Source organism: Somniosus microcephalus, unplaced genomic scaffold, assembly GCF_052327205.1.
Source record: "Somniosus microcephalus isolate GS21.2 unplaced genomic scaffold, FLI_Smic_1.0 unresolved_chr3, whole genome shotgun sequence".
In the NCBI taxonomy this organism is placed as follows: domain Eukaryota; kingdom Metazoa; phylum Chordata; class Chondrichthyes; order Squaliformes; family Somniosidae; genus Somniosus; species Somniosus microcephalus.
The window spans coordinates 36339492-36351921 of record NW_028225181.1 but is presented as its reverse complement, the minus strand read 5'-3'; the positions used below and the strand labels follow the sequence as shown (position 1 = coordinate 36351921).

Genomic DNA, 12430 nt, shown 5'->3' with positions numbered 1-12430 from the left:
GTCTTACACTGCAATCTGTTTTCCCAGTCCACTTTAGCCAATTCTACTCTCATACCTTCATAGTCTCCTTTATTAAGCTTAGTACGCTGGTTTGAGATCCAACTATCTCACCCTCAAACTGAATTTGGAATTCAACCATATTAGGTCACTCATTCCAAGGGGATCCTTTACTGGGACATTTTAATTAATCCTATCTCATTACATAGTACCAGATCTAAGATTGCCTGCCCCCTGGTTGGTTCAGTTACATACTGATCAAGGAACCCATCCCTAATACACTCTATGAACTCTTCCTCAATGCTGCCATGCCCATTTTGATTAGTCCAGTCAATATGAAAGTTAAATTCCCCCATGATTACAGCTGTTCCCTTATTACAAGCCCCAACTATTTCCTGATTTATACTCCGACCAACAGAGTTGCAACTGTTAGGAGGCCTATAGACTACGCCCACTAGTGACTTTTTCCCCTTATTTTTCCTTATCTCCACCCAAATGTTTCACTATCCTGATCCTTTGACCCAATATCATTTCTGTCTATTGCAGTGATTCCATCCTTGACTAACATAGCAACCCCACCTCCCTTTCCTTCCTGTCTGTCCTTCCTAATTGTCAAATACCCTTGTATGTTTAGTTCCCATTGATGATTATCTTGCAGCCATGTTTCCGTAATGGCCACCAGATCATACCTATGTGTAGTTATTTGCACCGTCAACTCGTCAATTTTGTTACGAATGCTGTGTGCATCAGATAAAGAACATTCAAATATGTTTTCTGACAATTTATTCCTGCTTTACCCCTTTTACTATTTTACCTTAATATCATTATACATTCTGTCCCTTCCTGACACGCTCTGGTTTTTAATTCCCCCAATGCTACCTTGCCCTGTTGCCTTCTCCACTTTCATTTCTATTTTTCGCTCTCTTAAAAGCTCCCCCGCACTAATTAGTTTAAAGCCCTCTCTGCAGCCCTAGCTATTCGATTCTCCAGGATTCTAGTCCCAGCACTGGCCAAGTGAAGTCCGTCCCAACGGAAGAGCTCTCGCCTGTCCCAGTACTGATGCCAGTGTCCCAGGAAGCAAAACCCATTTCTACCACACCAGTCTTTGAGCCACGCATTTAATGATAGCCACCCTCCGGTATGCTTCAGAGATATAGACCATGTAAAGCAGGCACCTCAATGTACTGGAGAGGTAGCACCAACGCTGCCTCCACAAGATCCTGCAAATCCATTGGCAGGGTAGGCACACCAACGTCAGCGTTCTTGCTGAGGCCAACATCCCCAGCATCGAAGCTTTGACCATGCTCGATCAGCTCCGATGGACGGGCCACATCGTCCGCATCCCCGATACGAGACTCCCAAAACAAGCACTCTACTCGGAGCTCCGACACAGCAAGAGATTCCCCGGTGGGCAGAGGAAACGCTCCAAGGACACCCTCAAAGACTCCTCTAAAAAAGTGCAACATCCCCACTGACACCTGGGAATCCTTGGCCCAAAACTGCACAAAGTGGAGGAGAAGCATCCGGGAAGGCAACGAACACCTCGAGTCTCTTCAACCACCGACTGCCTCACCTATGACAGGGACTGTAGGTCCCGCATTGGACTCATCAGTCACGTGAGAACTCATTTTTAGTATGGAAGCAAGTAATCCTTGGTTGCGAGGGAATGACTAAGACGAAGAAGAGGAAGTGGGGAAGCCTTTAGAAATGATAATCCGGGCCAAAATTAAAGGTCATTTGGGCAAGCATGGATTAATTATGGAAAGCATGTCCGGATTTGTTAAAGGCAAATCGTGTTTAACAAACTTGATTGAGTTTTTTGATGAGGTTACAGAGAGGTTTCCTGAGGGTTAATGTGGTGTCCACGGACATCCGAAAAGCATTTGATAATGTGCAACATAATAGACTTTGCAGCAAGGTTGAAGCCCATGGAATAATAGGGACAGTGGCAGCATTGATGTGAAATTGGCAAAGTGACGGGAAACAGAAATCAACGGTGAACGGTTGCATTTCGGACTGGCGGAAGTTACGCAGATGTGTTCCCCAGGGGTCAGTACTAGGTCCACTGCTTTTCCTCATATATATTAATGTCTTAGACTTTGTTGTACAGGGCACAATTTCATAATTTGCAGATGACACAAAACTTGGAGGCATAGTGAACAGTGATGAGGTTAGCTGACATAGACAGGCTGATGGAATAGGCAGACACGTGGCAGAAGAAATTTAAAACAGAAAATTGTGAAATGGCACATTTTGGTAGGAAGAAGGATGGGAGACAATATAAACTAAAGCGTACAATTCCAAAGGGCGTGCATGGACAGAGTGCCCTGGGGGTATATGTATACAAATTGATGAAGGTTGCAGGGCAGGGCAGGCTGCAGGGCAGGTTGAGAAAGCGGTTACAAAAGCAGAAGGAATCCTATGCTTCATAAATAGAGGCAGAGAGTAGGAAAACATTGGTTCGGCTCTGTCTCGCGGAGCCGCACCTCTCATGCTCCGCACAGGAAGGCGGACTCCTGGCCTCGCCCTCCCCGCCCCTTCTGATGCAGATAGGCCTTATTCTGCCACGCAGAGTTTTCTGGGCAGAATAGTCCGCCATTTTGATTTCACAGAATGAGGCCATTCTGTCCATCGAGCTTGTGCTGGCTCTTTGGTAGTGCTAAAATCAGAACCACTTCGCTGCTCATCCCAAGAGCCTTAACATTTTTCTCTTCAAGTATTTATCCAATTCTCTTTTAAAAGTTGCTGTTGAATCTGCTTCCACTGTCCTTTCCATCTGTGCATTCCAGATATCAACTACTCGCTGTGTAAAAAAATTGTTTCCTCATTTCGCCTCTGGTTCTTTTGCCAATCACCTTAAATCTGTGTTCTCTGGTTACTGACCCTTCTGCCACTGGAAACAGTTTCTAGTTATTTACTTCACTATTAAATCTACTCTTAACCTTCTCTGCTCTAACGAGAATAAGCCCAGCTTCTCCAGTCTCTCCAGTCAACCAAAGTCCCTCATCCCTGGTACCATTCTAGTAACTCTACTCTGCACCCTCTCTATGGGCTTGAAATTCTTCCTAAAGTGTGGCGCCCAGAATTGACCACAATTCTCCAGCTGAGGCTTAACCAGTGTTTTATAAAGGTTTGGCACAAGTCAACACCAAATACTGCTAGTTCTGTGATGGGCTTAGAAGGGCGAGGTTAATCCAGTCAGTTGGATGTGTGAATGAGAACTTGAACTGAAAGAAGTACACTTGGAGCAGAGAGCCAGCGACATTGGCGCAAACACTCCTGCACAGCCCAGACATCACTTGTTTCCCACTTGGCACAAAAGGCATATAATAATTGCAACAATTCATTAAAATTGATTTTATACAGTTCAGATTATGAATTGGATCATGTTTCTATAATTGTATTTCCCAACTCAGATTCAAGGCCTCATTTCTTTTCTTCCTGTGAAACACTGAACCTCATCTGACAGCTTAATGTTGGCGAGTGGTGATCAATTGCGCTGGGAACCAACAGGAAGAGAGTTCAGAGGTCGGAGGGCCAAGGGAGCAGCGTGGTCTGCAACCAATCGGTCATTCTGGTGAGTCAGTGTGAACCACTGCTAAACAATTTATCTTTTAAAAGTTAAATCGATATTTCCTTTGTCAAGGAAACAGTTTAACTCTTGTCAGTATTGGGTTTTCCTTGAGTTTCAATTATGAGTTTCAGACACTTCAGTGCCAAGTTGACCAGATGTTTCATTCTAGTATTCTGTGAAACCTGCACTTCTCTCTTTCCATGTGGCTGTTAGTTAAAGGCGCACAGATTGATTTTCCCTCATTTGGCAGCTATTTGTGATATCTAGAGGAACAATGTCGCGCCTTTCTGCACTTTTAGGCATTAAAGTAACATCTTTCCTCTTAGTAGGGAGTCACATTCTGTACTGGGAGAGATGGCTGGTGGCTTCATCCTGTAACGTTCTCATCATCTTGTTCAAATGCTGCCCATGGCCTAGCAACTCCCTGTTTCTGTGAAAATAATTCTGCAGCAAGTTGTCAGGACCTGAAATGTGCTGTCTGGCAGGGCGGTGGAAGCAGATTCAATAGAAGCTTTCCAAAGAGAATTGGGTAATTACATGAATTAGAGAAGATTTTCAGGGCTAAACCTATGGGGGAAGAGCAGTAGCACTAACTTGAAAAGCTCTTTCAAAGAGCTGCCACACGCCCCATGGGCTGAATGGCCTCCTTCTGTGCTGTATCATTCTAGGATTCTATGAACTCTGCACTCCTCCAAATCTGGCCACTTGTGCAACCCTCACTCCCTTCGCTCCACCATTGGTGGCCATGCCTTCAGTAGCTGAGACCCTAAAATCTTTGACCAAGCTTTTGGTCACCGATTCCAATGTCTCCTTCTTTGGATCGGTGTCAATATTTGACTGATTACACTCTTGTTAAGCGCATTAGTAAGCCTTACTACTTTAAAGGCGCTATGTAAATTCCGGTTGTTGCTGCTGTGCTACCATTGGCTCAGTTTTGCCAAACAGAATCAGCCAGGGACGGCGGCTGTGCTGCTCCCCATGATTGAAATGCTGGCAGGTCGCTGTATAGGCTCACAGCTCAGAATTACCATTGACAAGGTACTGAAGGGCAAACAGTGACTGGGACCACACGCCACCATCACGCTTCAACTTCTGTATAGGCTCACAGCTCAGAATTATCCTTGACAAGGTACTGGAGGGCAAACAGTGACTGGGGCCGAACCCCACCATCACGCATCAAATTCTGTATAGGCTCACAGCTCAGAATTACCAATTGGCAAGGTACTGAAGGGCAAACAATGACTGGGGCCGCACGATAACATCACACAGCACCTGCAGTATAGGCTCAGAACTCAGAATTACCACTAGGCAAGACACTGGAGGACAAACGGCGACTGAGACCGCAACCCACCATCATGCAGCACATTCGATATATGCTCGCAGCTCAGAATTACAACTTGGCAAGGCACTGGAGGGCAAACAGCGACTGGGCGGAACCCCACCATCACGCAGCACCTTCAGTATAGGCTCACAGCTCAGAATTAACACTTGGCAAGGTACAAGAGGGCCAACAGTGACCGGGGTCAAATCCCACCATCACGCTGGCTGGGGAATCTAGAACCAGGGGTCACAGTCTCAGAATAAGGGGTCGGCCGTTTAGGACTGCAATGAGGAGACATTTTTTCACTCAGAGTGTGGTGACTCTTTCGAATTTTCTACTTCAGAGGGCTGGGGCGATTCAGTCGTTCTGTACATTCAAGGCAGAGATCGATAGGTTTTTGACTATTATGGCAATCAAGGGATATGAGGATCGTTCAGGAAAGTGCGGATGATGTAGAAGATCAGCCATGGACTTAGTGAATGGCAGAGCAGGCTCGAAGGGCCAAGTGGCCTACTCCTGCATCTACTTCTTATGGTCTTATGTTCGTAAACATTTGCAGGACTGATAAAATAAAGAAAAATCCCAAGGTGTTTTATAAGCATATTAAGGGCAGGGAAAGAGTAGGGCCCATTAGGGACCAAAGTGGCAACCTGTGTGTAGAGCTAGAAGATATAGGTGAGGTCGTAAATGAATATTTTGCATCTGTGTTCACTCTGGAGAAGGACGATGTAGGCACAGAAATCAGGCAGGGGGACTGTAATATACTTTAGCAAATTAGTATTGAGAGGGAGGAGGTACTAACGGTTTGAGCAGGCTTAAAATTGGATAACTCCCCACGCCCAGACGAGATGTATCCCAGGCTGCTATGTGAGGCAAGGGAGGAGATTGCAGGGGCTCCGACACAAATTTTCAGAAACTCTCTGTCCACAGTGGAGGTGCCAGAGGACTGAAGGACAGCTAATGTAGTACCATTATTCAAGAGGGGTAGCGGGGATAAACCAGTGAATAACAGGCCAGTGAGCCTAACATCAGTGGTAGGGAAATTACTGGAAAAAGTTCTGAGGGATGGAATTCATCTCCACTTTGAGACGCAAGGATTAATCAAAGATAGTCAGCATGGCTTTGTGAGGGGGAGATCATGTCCAACAAATTCGATTGAATTTTTCGAGGGGGTGATTAGGTGTGTGGATGAGGTTGATGTAGTCTACATGGACTTCAGTAAGGCTTTTGAGAAAGCCCTCCATGGGAGACTGGTCAAGAATGTAAGAGCCCATGGGATCCAGGGCAATTTGGCACAATGGATCCAAAATTGGCTCAGTGGCAGGAGGCAGCAAGTGCTGGTTGAAGCTTCTTTTTGTGACTGGAAGCCTGTGTCCAGTAATGCACCACAGGGATCGGTGCTGGGTACTTTGCTGTGTGTTGTGTACATTAATGATTTAGATATGAATGTATTAAGTATAATCAGTAAGTTCGCAGATGACACGATAATTTGTGGAGTGGTAAATAGCGAGGAGGGAAACCTCAGGCTACAGGAGGGTTTAGACGGGTGGGGTCGATGGGAAGAATAGTGGCAAATGGAATTTAACCCTGAAAAGTGTGAGGTGATGTATTTTGGGTGGTCTAGCAAGGTAAGGGAATAAACAATGAATGGTAGGACACTAGGAAGGACAAAGGGTCAGAGGGACCTTGGTGTGCATGTACATAGAGCCCTGAAGGCAGCAGGACAGGGAAATATGGTGGTTAAAAAGACATATGTGCAACTTGCCTTCATTAGCTGAGGCATAGAATATAAGATCTGGGAGGTTATGATGGAGCTGTGCAAAACGGTAGTTCGGCCACAGCTAGAATACTGTGTTCAGTTCTGGTCACCACACTATAGGAACGATGTGGTTGCATTGGAGAGTGTGCAGAGGTGATTCACCAGGATGTTACCTGGCTGGAGCGCTTCAGCTATGAAGAGAGACTTGGCAGGCTGGGGTTCTTTTCCTTAGAGCACAGAAGACTGTTTGGGCACCTGATTGATGTGTACAAAATAATTAGGGGCATAGATAGGGTAGAGAGAAAGGAACTTTTCCCCTTAGTAGAGGGGTCAATAACCAGGGGGAATAGTTTCAAGGTAAGGGGCAGGAGATTTAGAGGTGATTGGAGGAAAAACTTATCTACTCAGAGGGTAGTTGGAATCTGGAACTCACTGCCTGAAATGATGGTAGAGGCACGAACCCTCACAACATTCAAGAAGCATTTCGTTGAGCACTTGAAACGATGTAGTATACAAGGCTGTGGACCAAGTGCTGGAAAATGGGATTAGAATTGACAGGGCTTGATGGATGGTGCGGACATGATGGACTGAAGGGCCTCTTTCTGTGCTGTTTAACTTTATGACTCTATGACTCCATGAAACAGGGACAGGCCATTGCTCAGCCCATTCTGGGCAGAGCGGTGCTAATGGGGAGTGAGGACTGCAGGCAGTGAGCTGTGGGCGGGCAGGCCCATTGCCTGGTTCCGGGCTTCCTCCTCCCTGGGCTGGGCTGATCACCCTCGCTCGCTCCCACTTTAACCGGTCCTTCCGCTGTTGCACTCGGAACGCTCGCATCTCGCCGCCATTCCCCAGACTCGCTCCTGGGAAAGAGAAACCTCAATGGTGGCCTCCCCCACTCTGGTTAAAGAGAGAGAGCAACATCTTTGTGCGGATCCACAGAGACGGCCTTTTTGTGAAGTGCCCCTGCACCGCCATTGTGTGCGGGGTGCCAGAACCGCGATCTTTGTGCAGGGTGCGTGTGCCATCATCTTTCAGGGGGGAGAGTGTGCCGCCATCTTTCTGCGGAGCCCTGGAACGGCCATCTTTCTGCGGGGCCCCAGAGCCGCCATCTTTTTTCTGAGATCCACAGGATCCTTTTTTGTTCAGGACCCCAGCGCCATCATCTGTATGCGGGGCCCCAGAGCCGTCATCTTTGTGTGGGGCCCCAGAGCTGCCATCTTTGTGCGGGGCCCCCTGACCCACCATCTTTGTGTAGATTCCCTGAGTCGCCATTTTTTTGTGACCGGATTCAGTGCCGCAATCTTTTTGCAGGACTCCAGAACCGCCATCTTTGTGCAGGGCACGGGCACCGCCATCTTTGCGATGGAATCGTATACTGCCATCCTCGTGCCCGGTTGGGTGCCAACCTCTTTGTGTGGGGCCCCAGAGCTGCCATATTTGTATGGGACCTCGGAGCTGCCATAGTTTTCCTGGGCACTAGAGCTGCCATCTATGTGAGGTGAACCTGAGCTGCCACCTTTTTGCGGGACGCCATAATTGCAATTTTGTGCAGGTCGTGGATGCCGCCATTTTGTGGGGGGCGTGTGTGCTGCCAGCTTTTTCCGGGGCCCCCGAGCCACCATCTTTGTGCATGGCCCCAGAGCGGCTGTCATTCTGTGGGACCATGGAGCTGCCATCTTTGTGCGGGGCCCCTGAGCCGTCATATTTGCACAGATCCCTGTTGCTGCCATCTTTTTTCCAGGCCCGAGAGCCATGATCTTTGAGCGGGGCCCCCAGAGCCACCATATTTGGGTTGGGCCCTGGAGCGGCCATCTTTGTGTGGGGTCCCGAAACCACCATTATTGTGCGGGGTGCAAGAGCCGCCATATTCGAGCGTGGCGCACAGGCCACCATCTCTGCGTGGATCCCCAGAGCTGCCATCATTCTGTGGGGTCCCCACAGTAGCCATCATTGTGTGGGGTCCCCAGAGCCGCCATTTTTATGTCGGATCCCAGAGCCGCCATCTTTGTGTGGGGTTCCCAGTGCCACCGTATTTGTGCGGGGCCAAAGAGCCGTCATCTTTGTGCGGGGCCCAGAGCCGCCATCGCTGTGTGGAGCCCCAGAGACGCCATTTTTGTGCTGGTCCCCAGACAGCCATATTTGTGCGGTACCGCAGAGCCGCCATCTTTGTGCAGCACTCTATTGCCACCATCTTTGTGCGGGGTCCCGAGTGACAGCCACCATCATTGTGACTGTGCCCAGGTCCACCATTATTTGCGGTGCCCCAGAGCCGCCATTTCTGAGCAGGTCCCGGAGCCACCATCTTTGTTCAGTGCGCGGGTGTCGCCATTGTTGTGCAGGACCACAGAGCGCCATTTTGGTGTGGGGCCCCGGAGCGTCCATCTTTTTGCTGGGACCCAGTGCCGCCATCTTTGTGTGGGGCACCACAATATCTGGCCCAGGGCACTCTCAACTCAAAGGCTTCAAAGTCTCCGCTTCTTCTCATTCTTTAATGAATTTTACAATCAGAGTAAATGGATATTTCCCCACATTCTTCAACTGCTCTCTGAACTTAGTCTGGGTCATGGCGTAAATCCCAGTGTTTGTGCAGCAACTCAGCAGCTGCAGCCCGAATCCCAGTTCCATTACATAATATGGTAGATATACAGACCGATAACCCAAATACCACATCCGGCTCCATATAGAATACACCATAAACACTGCCCATAACAGGATGAAATTACCGGAGATAACAAGTAGCAAAATGATGGATTTCCTGCGGCTCTCCATCTCTGGGTCTCTGGGACTCTCCCCAGTGCTGGGACCCCGGAGTCTCCTGCGGGCTCTGCTGGACAATAAAATGTGTCTGACGGTGAGAGCATTGAGCAGCAGAATCACAACAAATGAGACCCCTGGGGTGAGAATATAATGAAGGAGCTCGCTAATTCCCCAGACCCGTGAATACAGAACATGCACTGTGACATCACAAAACCAGGGATCGTTCATAATCGAATACCGACCTGTGAACATAAAATACCAGATGATGTTCTTTAAACCGCTCAGCACAGTTACTGTTCCCAGAACCACAGCCGCCGTTTTCTCGGTGCAATATTTAGTTTTCAGCTTCTGGCAACAAATGGCCACAAATCGATCAAAGGTGAAAGTGACGGTGAACCAGACAGAACAGTCTGTGGCTGCGAACAGCAGGACGGCGTGGATATTACACACAGGGATAGACACCACGAAATTAAACTGTTGAATATAAACAATTGGAATGTGCCTCAATATCAGGTCGAGGATAACGACCAGTAGATCCGCTGCTGCCATGGCCACCAGGTAGCGAGTGACACATTTGGAAAGACCGATCTTTCCCCGAGAAAGGATCACAATCGTCATTAAGTTCACTGTGAGGAAGGGAAAGGAACAGCGAAGTTATACATCAGGCTGGGAGCAAAAGCAGCAGTTTGATGTAATTCAGGGAGAAACCTGCAAATCACGAGTGACATTCAATAAGAAAATCTCATTCTATTAACTGTGCAGCTAAATACAGGGGTTATTGTAAGAATAATCAGGACTACTTTGTGGAATCAATAAATGAAATGGGAATAAATACAATATGACATTAACAGATGTTTGATCAATGAAAGATTAAATGATAGATCTATATTTCTTCTTCTTAGGCAGTCCCTCGGAACCGAGGATGAGATGCTTCCACACTCAAAATGAGTTCTCAGGTGACTGATGAGTCCGATGCGGGACCTACGGACTCTGTTGGGGTTGGCCAAAGGGTCCTGACGTTCCAGTTCCCGAACATCATTTTAAAGGGCGGAAGATGCCTTGCGTGAATTATTTTAACGTGGGGTGGCCGTTGCCCCTCAGTTATCACACGGGCTTGACAGGGCAAGGTCTTGGTCCATTGCCAAGGGGATCTAAGATGATTGGAGACCAGACACCGCTACTTCGGCCTGGCACACACACAATAACATACTCCAACTGTCTTAATATATTAAGAGTAGGAGGATAACTAAAGAAAGGGTAGGGCCTATTAGAGACCATGAGGGTAATCTGTGTGTGGAGGCAGGAGACGTTGGTAGGGTTCTTAATGAATATTTAGCATCTGTTTTCACATATGAGTGTGGCGAAGCAGATATTGCTATCAGGGGGAGGAGTGTGAAGTATTAGATGAAATAAACATAGTGAGAGAGGAAGTATTAGGCTGTTTAGCAGCTTTCAAAGTGAATAAATTCCCAGGCCTGAATGAAAAGTAGCCCAGGCTTTTAAGCGAAGCAAAAGATGAAATAGCAGAGGGCCTGAACATCATTTTTCAATTCTCTCTGGCTTCAGGTGTGGTGCTGGAGGACTGGAGGACTGCTAATGTGGTAACCTTGTTTAATAAAGGTGAGACCGAGTAATTACAGGCCAGTCAGCCTAAACTCAGTGGTGGGAACAGTATTGGAAAAAATTCTGAAGGACAGGATAAATCTTCATTTAGAAAGACACGGATTAATCAAGGATAGTCAGCACGGATTTGTTAAGGGAAGGCAGTGTCTGACAAACCTGATTTAATTTTTTGTTGTGGTAACATTGAGCGTAGATGAGGTTAGTGCATTTGATGTAGTGCATATGGACTTTAGAAAGGCTTTTGCTAGGATTCCACATGGCAGACTGGTCACGAAGTTGGATGCCCATGAGATCTAGGGCAAAATGTCAAGTTGGATTCAAAACTGTCTCGGAGACAGGAAGCAGAGGGTGATGGTTGATGGATGTTTTTGTGACTGCAAGGCTGTTTCCATTGGGTTCCGCAGGGCTCAGTAATAGGTCACTTGCTTTTTGTGGTATATATCAATGATCTAGACTTGAATATAGGGAATATGATTAAGAAGTTTGCAGATTACAATAAAATCGGCTGTGAGGTTGATACTGAAGAAGGAAGCTGTAGGCTGCAGGAAGATATCCATAAATTGGTCACGTGGGCAGAACAGTGGCAAAAGGAATTCAATCCGGAGTAGTGTGAGGTAATGCATTTGGGGACGGCTAACAAGGAAAGGGAATTCACTTTAAATTGTAGGACACTGAGTAGTGTAGAGGAACAAAGGGACCTTGGAGTGCATGTCCACAGATCCCTGAAGGTAGCTGGCAAAGTAGACAGGGTGGTTAAGAAAGCATACGGATTGCTTGCCTTTATTAGCTGTGGCATAGAATACAAGAGCAGGGGGGTTATGCTTCAACTGTATTAAACACTACTTAGGCCTCAGCTAGAGTACTGCTTGCAGTTCCTGTCACAACATTGCAGGAAAGATGTGATTGCACTAGAGAGGGTAAAGAGGAGATTTACAAGGATGTTGCCTGGAGTAGGGAATCTTAGCTTTGAGGAAAGACTAGATAGTCTTGGTCTGTTTTCCTTGGAACAGAGGACTCTGAGGGGAGAACTTATTGAGGTGTATAAAATTATGAGAAACATAGACAATGTGATAGAAAGGAACTATTTCCCTTAGCAGAGGGGTCAAATTCTAGGGGGCACAGATTTAAAGCATTTGGTGGAAGGTTTAGCGGGGATTTGAGGTTAAATTACTTCACCCAGCGAATTGTGGGGATCTGGATCTCACTGCCTGAGAGGGTGGTAAAGGAAAGAACCCAAACCACATTTAAAAATAACTTGGATGTGCACTTGGAATGCTCTAACCTGCAGGGCTACGGACCAAGAGCAGGGAAGTGGGATTAGGTTGGATAGCTCTTTGATGGCCATCATCGAAACGGTGGGCCGAAATGTCCCCTTCCATACTCTAACTTTTTATGATTC

The 12430-nt window shown here is 47.2% G+C and overlaps 1 protein-coding gene across 1 annotated transcript; it reads right to left on the bottom strand.

The window, feature by feature from the left end:
* Positions 1-9132: 9132 nt before the first annotated feature.
* Positions 9133-10029, bottom strand: LOC147091367 (putative G protein-coupled receptor 139). The gene has a single exon (XM_085976547.1). It carries the CDS (start codon positions 10024-10026, stop codon positions 9133-9135), a length of 894 nt encoding a protein of 297 aa, XP_085832673.1. The 5' UTR covers positions 10027-10029.
* Positions 10030-12430: the final 2401 nt, after the last annotated feature.

Excerpts from the sequence above, each read along its gene's own strand:
- LOC147091367 (XM_085976547.1), bottom strand. The coding sequence starts at position 10,026 with ATGACGATTGTGATCCTTTCTCGGGGAAAGATCGGTCTTTCCAAATGT.